At 46.3% G+C, this 10,232-nt stretch overlaps 1 protein-coding gene across 1 annotated transcript; it reads left to right on the top strand.

Moving 5' to 3' along the window:
• The first annotated feature begins 1,333 nt into the window (after positions 1–1,333).
• On the top strand, positions 1,334–5,136 carry LOC130375408 (G-protein coupled receptor 20). The gene is made up of 5 exons (XM_056582320.1): positions 1,334–1,516; positions 1,803–2,059; positions 2,435–2,567; positions 3,369–3,843; positions 3,934–5,136. Exons 1-5 carry the CDS (start codon positions 1,334–1,336, stop codon positions 4,110–4,112), a joined length of 1,227 nt encoding a protein of 408 aa, XP_056438295.1. The 3' UTR covers positions 4,113–5,136.
• Positions 5,137–10,232: the final 5,096 nt, after the last annotated feature.

Raw genomic sequence — 10,232 nt, 5'->3', positions numbered from 1 at the left:
GCCTTAGTAAACTTTCACCTCACCAATTCCATAAAGGGATGAGTCAAATTCAGTAATTTGACTCATGTAACAAGTGGCCATTGACGTCACAATAGTCAGCAAGGAATTCATTTATATTCCAAATAACCCCCAAATCCATAAACAGTGAAGATATAATACAATGCAGCCTCCTATTTAAATGTATAGTTTGATTGAAGTCCTGTCTGGCTAGTGTATACATCCAGTCTCTTTAAAGTCGTTCACACTCAAACAGGATGCGTGCACTTCTTTAAATGGACCAGGTGGAGGGGCGACATACATCTTACTCTCAGTAAACCAAGTGTCACATGTGTGTTTAGTTAGAATCGTTCTTATAATACATACACTAGTTTAATACCACAGTGCTGTGACGGGGACAGTCTCTCCTTCTTGTGAACATCACCTGACTTAACACAAGTTGGGTGAAGGACATACACAGACATACACGCACACACACACACACAGCCAGGTCTTGTCTCTGCAGTGACACAGTGGTTTGTTGAAAGATGTCACATCCTTTTTTTAGAGTAGGTATTAAAATATGTTCACTGGCTTTAAATGGAGGCTTACAATAGAAGGACAGTGTTTATAAAACGTGTGTTGGAGGGGGGGAGGTTGCCGTCGGGATTAACTCTCTGCTGCTGATGTTGACGTTACTTTTGTGTGTATGTGTGATTTGGTATTAGTGTATATGTGTGTGTGATTTTGTAATAGTGTTTGCATGTGTGATTTTTTATTAGTGCGTGTGTGTGTGTGTGTGTTTACTATTTTGTTTTAGTGTGTGTGTTTTTTTGTATTAGTTTGTGTGTGTGGGGGGTATTTTGTGTGTGTGTGTGTGTGTGTGTGTGTGTGTGTGTGTGTGTGTGTGTGTGTGTGTGTGTGTGTGTGTGTGTGTGTGACATTTCTGTATGAATTTGTGAGGGACATATTGTACGAATGTCTGATGGGTGCATGCTCCGTGTCTAAGTATGGGTTTGCTGAGAAAGAATTCTAACGTTTCTGAGCCTTGTTGATCTGTTCTAAGAATGCACACCTCATCATTTAAAGTAGAATGGCTTCATCTATTTATAAACATCTGCCTTCCTCGGGCAGAGGTCTGGCGTTGCAAAGACTTTTGGATTTACTCTTCATCATTCATTATTGGAGCCAGAAACCAGTGGTCTTCTTTCCAGTCACCCATCGTTAATTTAATAACTTTATAGCGACTTTATCTTTAACCGTTTCTAATTTGATCTGAACCAAGACTATTTCGGTTGAACCAGGCCTTAACTTTGCTCTCCTCTGGCGTTATACAGAACCCTAAGCCAATAATCCAATGGAGAACATTCTCGGGGATGTCAGCAGCACCACCACCGTGAAGCTGCCGCCGAGCCCGACGCCAGGACCGACCAACTGCAGTGCGTGGGACCAACAGTGGGGGGCGCCATATCTGCACAGGCTGGCGCACCTCGATCCTCAGCTCTATCAGGATTACTATGCAGTGTGGCTCTCACTTCTGGTAGGGCGCTATGAAGCCTTTTTTTTATAGACTATAGTACATATTTGTATATGTATGTAAAATAAATTGCATTATTTGCGTTACATTATTTTATTTGCATATGGCTTTCTTATGACTATATTTGCATTTATTCCAGTTGTTGATTAACATGCTTTGGAGATAATTTTTTTATAATTGTTTCACATAATGTTTTTATTCAGGTAAGACTTTTTCAAGAAAATGGTTTTAAAAAGAATTATACATTTTTTGATACTTTGAGAGATGTTTCTTTCACCCTCCCCCGAAGGTGTCCAACTGCCTGATGCTGGTGATCGGCGTGGTCCTCAACAGCCTGGCCCTCTACGTGTTCTGCGGCGCGTCCACCCAGTCCTCCGCGCCAGTGGTTTACACGATAAACCTCGCGATAGCCGACCTGCTGGTGGCGCTGTCGCTCTCCGCGCGCATCGCGCTCTACCACAGCGGCGGGAGCTGCCTGGCCTGCTCCTACGTGCATACCTTCAGCTACTTCGTCAACATGTACTGCAGCATCCTCTTCTTGACCAGGTAGAGGACAATGTCTACCGTTTGTTGAGGCTTCTCTACTGAGCGCAGGAGATGAGATGGAAGTAATGTTTTTATAAAGCGTGTGTGGTCATTCATAAATCGCACGCGCGCTGTAGTATGTCGCACGCGTGCTGTAGTAAGTCGCATGCGTACTCAAAGTAGTCTACTTGTCGTAGACTTTCTATAGAAAGAGCGCCTTTCTGAAGCACGCGGGCGAGTTATCAATCGCACGTGCGATTTATAAAAAAAAAGATTCCCCTCTCACCTCCCGGGCTCCGTTCTTCTCTCACACTCGTGTAGGCTACTTGTTGAAACGTTTGTGGTGATCTAGTCAGCTTAACGACTGAATAGTGAACAGTGACGTGTCTCTGGTAGCATCTGCATCGACCGCTACCTGGCAGTGGTGCACGCCTCGGGCACGCTGCACCGGTGGAGGACGGCGGGAGCGGCCCGCTGCCTCAGTGCTCTGGTGTGGTTCATCGCTGTGGTGGTCACCTACTCCTTCCAGGTAGACACCACGCACACACACGCGTACAAGCACACACACGCGTACACGCACACACGCAAGCAGGCATGAAAACATTCTGGCACACTCAGACCATTGAAGGAAGCGCATATGCTCTCTCACACTGACACAAACGGCCCCCACACGGTGTACACTATGTTCAAGTAGAGTATGAGTAGGACATATAAATAAGCTCAGCTAAAAGCCTCCAGGGAACCAAAGACACACACACACACACACACACACACACACACACACACACACACACACACACACACACACACACACACACACACACACACACACACACACACACACACACACACACACACACACACACACACACACACTTTTGGTTCTGGTCTCCTCCTGCACTCAAGAGACCTGGTGGGGCTGCTGCCTTGGCGGGGCGGGGCGTGTCGCCGAGTCCTGCTGCTGTAGGGCTGTCTGGAGGATGGGCTGGGGGGGGCCTCCTCCTAGCCCGTCCAGGGGGCGGAGCTAAGCGGAGCGCCCTTCCACTCGGGTGAGGGGGCTCCGTCCCCATCCCCCGGCTGCTGTGGTGCCAAGCACAGGTTTGGCCTGCAGCCCTCGTGATAAAACCCTCATGACAGTGTGTCCCGTTTTAGCATAACACGACCACAAGGATGTGAATACTAGCTTGCGTACGTTTATCCACTGCTCTCTTTCTGCCCCTTTCTCCTCTGTCGCCCCCCCCCCTCACCCCACCACCCCCTCCTCTCTCTCCCCCCCCCCCCCCCTCCCCTGCCCCCCCTCCCTCCACCCCCCCCCATCCACCTCCTCTAGACCGCGGCGCTAGAGTTCGGCACCTCCTGCGTGCTGCTCCCCGCCCTCTTCTACCTGACGGTGCTGGAGTTCCTGCTGCCCCTGCTGGCCGTGGTGGGCTTCACCCTGCGCGTGGCCTGCTTCCTCAGCTCCGCCCCCTCCGGCCGGGGCCACGCCCCCATGCCCCGCCAGAGCCTGGAGCGGCGGGCGCGCGCCGTGCGGCTCCTGGCCACCGTGCTGGTGGTGTTCACCGTGTGCTTCACGCCCTTCCACGTGCGGCAGGCCCTGGTCTACTTCCGGGTGAGAGGCGGGGGAGGGGGAGGAGCTAGAGGAGGAGGAGGAGGAGAGGGGGAGGAGGGGCCAGGGAAGGAGGCGGGGCAGGTGCTGGCCTATCACGTGACGGTGACGCTGAGCAGCCTCAACAGCTGCCTGGACCCCGTGGTGTACTGCTTCGTGACGGACAGCTTCAAGAGGCTGTGGCGCCGCAGGATGAGGAGGAGGAGGGGGGGCAGGGGGGGCTGGCGGAGGGGGGGGTGGGCAACCGGGGAGGAGGAGGAAGGGGAGGAGGGGAGGACGAGCCGCGGGGCGGCGGGGGGCTCGACGGTGGCGATAGGGGGAGGAGGAGGAGGAGGAGAGATGCCGTCGGTGAAGAAGTGTTCGGGGACAGCCATGGCGCTGGCTCAGAGTGTGGCCACGCTCACGCTGGCCTCCGTGCCCGGACCCTCCCCCGCCTCCTCCAACCTCGCTCGGGAGCACTCCACCTAGAGGACCTCCAGGTAGACCTCCATGCCCAAGGAGGAGGAGGAAGAGGAGCTGGTGCCATGCTCAGCAGAGAGACATAGCGATAAAGGGATGACATAGCAGAAGAGTTGCTACGGAAGAGGATGATGAGGTCAGATAACGGAGCCTGCATCTTGTATTAATGGCTGAAGTCTATCCTTTGGGTATTTGAGGGCCTTTTAGTGCAGGTGTGTCAGTCATTTTGGTTGATTTCTCAACAAGCTGACATAGTCCATCAGTAAGAACTAGATAAAGTAGAATTTCAACGATAGAGAAGTAAACCAACTCAGTCCCCTTGGATTATTCTAAAATTGTTCTATCGATACTTCCAAATTTGTTTAGAGAACGGCTCTGGGACATTCTGAGTCTATGATGGCCCGTGTGATCGTACGAGTGAAACAGAGACTGAGGCAAACGTGCTGAAGGCGGGGGTTGTGTAGGGGAAGGACAGCGTGCAACGGAGCTGCCCTCTCAGAGCGAACGCATTTAAGAGGCTGGAGACGGAGCCTGCCCTCAACAGAATAAACTGTTGTAGTCGTAACTCTCCCCAGAGCTTATTGTAAAACCACTCTCCGCGCCTCGTGTTTACCTGTTCGTCTCATCGTGTCTGGACGGAGACGCGATGTTTGCCGTTTCTATAGCGATCCTCGTATCCCAGGAGTATTCCAGGAAATCCTGCGGACGCTGATAACATTGTTTACGTGATGGAAGTTACTAAGTGAGGTTTCGTTCATTGTTTCCTCTTTTGAATCACATGGAAGTTGTTCACGACGTGGCACATTATGAAACAAAGTTTGACTGACAGACGCTAAGAGGTCAAACGCAGTCGACGCGTCTGGGATAGTACATTGAGATTGTGGAAGCCATTGCCCTATACTCTTTCCCTTTCACTAAGTATAAGTGGACCAATACAAGTGTATTCATGACTTAAAACTTTAGTTATTGTAATTTTTTCATATTTTATATCACATAATGTACTCAAAAACCAAAGAAATTACTTCAGAATTTGTAATTGTCAGTCTCTAAAATAAAGTTTATTTTATTTTGTATTTTCTATACTTAATTCTCCAAATCATTTCTTGAAAGATAGTTATTCACAAAGGTTTAAGCCATACGTTGTATAATTTATTGCTGCATTATTCGATTTAGTTATTGAAATGTATATTAATGTCGATTTAATAGAGAGCCAGTGAGCCATAATTGACTAAATATAAAAATGATGTTGATGTTTTTCATTTATTTGTTTTGCTCGGCATTTATTTTCATCACGGTAGTTATAGTATAGTTTAGTCTAGGAGGTAGATTACTCTATTTTTTCAAATTAACTAGTAGGCCTGCCCTATTAGTAGTATTCTTATTCCTAAAACTCAAGTTAATCAAGTTGTAAAGTAAATGTTGCCAATACATTGTGGATCCACAAGAGGTCACTGTTTATCCACATCGAGGGGTCTGATAAAACGCTGACCTTGGAGAAGAGCTACCATGTCATTGGATGTCGGCCAATCTATCATTAAGCCATGTCACTACGTCACCGGTATATTGTTGCACAGATAATGTGTGAGTGAGTAAGTGAATGGCATGGGTGTCGATAAATAGCCTACATACCCTGCAACCAGCATAATCCCACATATTCAATATAAATGATAAAATACAATGTTTGGATTGATATGGAATACTGCGTATTTCAAGGGCTTGAATCAGTTAATGTCTCAGCAGGTCCCCTAGTAACCCCAGGGTCGGGTATGATACTTTTTTTGACCTCGCTGACAAATAAGGTCCCGTCGTGTGACTGCTGATGAAACACGCGGCCAGACTGCGGTTTCACTGCCGCTTCGACACTTCTGCCAAGAAAATGCCATTAGGCTTACTCAGCGTCTGATTTCCTCCAGACAGATGCGAATATTTTCTGGGTTAAAGAACAGGGGAACCGTCAGCCAATTTTCTTTGCACGCGCATGTTCGTTTGCATCTGATTGTATGTTCTTGCACGTGATCGTCGCAGGCTGCTGATCTTGACTCGTGATGCAAATGCTTTGGCTTGCATGTACACACACACACACACACACACACACACACACACACACACACACACACACACACACACACACACACACACACACACACACACACACACACACACACACACACACACACACACACACACACACACTAAAGTTGTCATGTTTTCCTTTAAACCTATATATTCTATTTTCACATTCACAAGAAAAAAAGAGTCATACACAATTTACTTCAGATTTTTTTTCTTTCTTAAGGTGCGTTCCATACAGTGTGAAGAGTCCCGTAGGAAGGCCCAAGCATGATATATTTACACAAGTTTATATTTATATGTGTGTATATACAATCCTTATATATATAAAACATAGGCCAAAAAAAATAATCTGCAAAATAAAGAACCTAAAGAGAGAAATATATTTGTATAATATTATATATACATATATATATATATTGCATCGTATTTATCTATTTTATGACAAAGGCATTTGTAGAGTATACTACACAAACCTGTTTCCCATTAGTATATTCTATGACTTCTATTTCTGTCAAGATAAAAGTATATAGGCCACTGTCTTCTCTCACGTCAAATACATAACACGGCGTAACATGTAAAACGTAACATAACCAAAATGCAAAGCCTCTCACGGGCGGCTCGGCGAAGCTTCACAAGCAGTGCTTGGTTTGGTGCAACGCGCCACAAGCGCGACGAGGTGCGCTTCAGGTTCTCAGAACTCGGTGACGTCAAGACACACGGCACACGTGCTGTTTACAGTGCAGCAAGAAGGTGGCGCTAGAAGCGGCTTCAAGTTCTGAAATAACATGCGTCCCATCTACAGCTATTCTTTTTCCGACCGCGAACACTACAAGAGTGTGGAAACAGTGCCCAATAGAGGTGTGTGTGTGTGTGTGTGTGTGTGTGTGTGTGTGTGTGTGTGTGTGTGTGTGTGTGTGTGTGTGTGTGTGTGTGTGTGTGTGTGTGTGTGTGTGTGTGTGTGTGTGTGTGTGTAAACCCAAAGGCCGTCAAGAACTATAACCCAAGACAACTTGCAATGACAGCTGAGATGATTATTTTTTTGTAAAACGCACAAGTAAGTTATTTCAAACGCATATCGCACACAACAATCTCCCACTGTTCACCCACCCACTCAGGTGCTACAGAGCCACTCTCCTCTCTCGACAGCAGTAAATAAGACTTTTTTTCAAACTAACTCAGGCCAACATAAACTGGTTGGATGATGGTTATTTAGTTTTAAATAAAGTGAAAGTGTCCTTTTAAAACAAGAAAGCTTAAAAAAATAAATATTTCAATCTTCTATTGCAAAAACGATTTTTTTTCCTCAAACCAACTATATGTGCAAGTTCGTGTGCAATTTCAGACCCTCCCACCCCCCCCCCCCCCCGGCTTGTTAAACCATGAAACTTAAAGGGATTTCAGTTGAAACCCCTTTTTACATTCATTGACCTCGGTCACCCCAAGTCACCTGATGGAATCAAAAAAGCAGGAAAACAACACAATCTCCCAGCAGGCCACTCTGTGAACACATTCCACAGTCCCCGGCCATGGGCCCGCCACCATAAGCCAAGCTCAGACGTGTAACTCCCCCCGTTACACTTTCACAGACATACTGAAGTCGCACCACAAGTATTTAGTTCTGCCTCGCAAGGGCTCGTCAGTTTCAACAAATCAGTGTACACAGCTCGGCGTCACAGCTGAGACATTATACTTATCATGTTTTGATGCGTTGTACTTGCCCACAATACAAGCGAGCGGCTGTGTTGAATCACTACACACGCGTCGTGCTGGAACTAAACAACGATTTGTTGAACCTGAGGGCCTTGTCGAATGGGCCCCTGACATGATGTTTGGGCTGAGTGCATGTTGGTGGGTTTCTAAACAGGGAGTTCAAGCAGGAGAAAGCAGCATCCAACCATGCATCAGCAACGCATTAGAAAGTATTGGGACAGTCAAAATGAGGGAATTGTACTTTGGCTTTTTTTTTCCACATGAACCGCGGTGTTGCATGCAAACCTCCCTCGAGAACAAACACAGGGGGCCCTTGTGGATTACTGTTGCGCGTTAGTGTATGTGTATCCCAGGTCTACCAGTCCAGGCTCCCAGGGCTTTTAATAACCAAAACAAAGTGATGAGGATGATGTAACACCCAGCGGGGAACAAAAACAACTGAAATTGGTTGTTGAAACTCATGAAAACAACGTCATGGGCCGAATATACAGGCCAGCCAATATCCTGACTACCACTGCCAGATACCATTTCAGTTGGGGATTCGACCAATAATGGTGAAATAAAAAGAGGCCTTTTCGACTTCCTTTCTTATAGATTAACTATGGTTGGTGAAATCATCCATCATTTTTATTTAAATGGGTAATACATAAGGGATAGCACCTTTTCTATTTAACTTGCATGCATCTTCCCAATTTTTCATACTCCAAATACTAATCTCAGCCAATAACAAACATGCCAAATAGCCATGACATATTAAACCCATAAAGCACCATCAAACCTTTCCTTCTTAATATAATATATATTAGAAAATATATACGTCTACCTATCACAGCTTAACGTAACATCAGCTTTCACTAAATCTGCATTTATTCTGCACTCATCTAATGTCACTACATGCACCTGTAACCATTTTATAGTTACACCTTGCACTGTCCACTCACAGCTGCCTTTGGCCTCCATGCCATCAAGGATCGGCCAATCACACAACCAGAAGACAGAGGGAGGGACATCAAGATTGAATTAACACAGGCCTTTAACTCGAGCCACAACAAGAGAGGAAACCAAATAACCAACGGGTAACGGAACCGAAAGTGATTGTTGTCCTTTTGGGCAGAGAATGCTACTTGGGTGAATTAAAACCACCCTTTTCCCGAAATTTTCTATGATTTAAACGTGCTTAAAATTGTAGGTTCCAACTTATACTCTACCGCCCAAAGGTTAACGTCTCAACAAGCTGACATTGTCCATCAAAGTAGGACTTGGATTACATTGAATTTCAACAATGGAGACGTGAACTCGACAGTATTCAGAAAAGATTTAAACTCACAGCCAGAGACATCTACTCTCCAATGTGTCCAACCATGTCCCTTAACAAGACACTCTTCCTCCAGGCACTGTATATCCCATCCCTACTTAACCTCAAACCCATTCAGATGGTTTCTACTACGTCTCACATCCATTCATATTTCTACTCTGTCTCCCATCCAGCACTGTTCTCCATCAAGTTTTAGTTTTCAGCCCCTGACAGCACAACCAGAAAGGCTCAAAGCCCAATCAACAACATCTGATCTTCCCTTTAATTGACACCCTGTTTCTGTCGAATAACTTTTTCTCATCTCCTCTTCCACAATCTTGATTAGAGCCTCGTTTGGTTTCACTGCTCCACCGTACAGCTTTGGGAAATCTGCTGAAGTAACAAGGGGGAAGGGCCTATCGGAGGAAGGGGGCGATTGCTAGGCACCCCCTAAAAACCATCCACCTGGCCGTTTTCTTCCAGACCACAGATGACTCAATACTTTCATCAGCAAAAACAAAGAGAGCGGTCATGCATTGCAGACGTGGTGCTGACAGACGCGAAAGCGAAGTGAGGGGCGAGAGCAGAGAAGGCTGAATCCCATCCGATCCTGCCTCACGTGTTTGTTTCGCAACCCCCCTCCCCAGAGCCAACGGCATGCAGCATATACAGAGTCCTGTTATTAGGATTCGTCAGATAAAACTTAGAAACAACCCAAAACAAAAGCCTTAACATCAGCCTTAACATTGTCGACGGAGATTCATTGTAGGACACCAAGTGTTGAGAAAGAAAAGGAAAATAAAGAAGTAGCACTGTTTTGTTTTTTTCAGCTTTGTCTGACCCGGAGTAATGCCCCTAGCACTGCCCATATATTGCATTTGGCAACTTACCAGAAGTTGGGACTTTTAAGTGAATTCAGCTATGATCAAGTTTCAAGTGCTTTTTCTTTTTAACTCCTGGGTTAACCTTTTAAACAGAAAGCCCTCAGGACCCCGACGCCGTTCAGAGCGAGGGTGTCCTAGAACACGTTCGGCACGGGACTCTACAAGGAG

This window comes from Gadus chalcogrammus, chromosome 22, assembly GCF_026213295.1.
Source record: "Gadus chalcogrammus isolate NIFS_2021 chromosome 22, NIFS_Gcha_1.0, whole genome shotgun sequence".
Lineage (NCBI taxonomy): Eukaryota > Metazoa > Chordata > Actinopteri > Gadiformes > Gadidae > Gadus > Gadus chalcogrammus.
This window is presented reverse-complemented; position numbering and strand designations above follow the sequence as displayed.

Coding starts and splice junctions, on each gene's coding strand:
- LOC130375408 (XM_056582320.1), top strand. CDS start 1,334: ATGGAGAACATTCTCGGGGATGTCAGCAGCACCACCACCGTGAAGCTG. Junction 2,060..2,434: donor AGCATCCTCTTCTTGACCAG/GTAGAGGACAAT, acceptor TGTCTCTGGTAG/CATCTGCATCGACCGCTACC. Junction 3,844..3,933: donor GTGGCGCCGCAGGATGAGGA/GGAGGAGGGGGG, acceptor CGAGCCGCGGGG/CGGCGGGGGGCTCGACGGTG.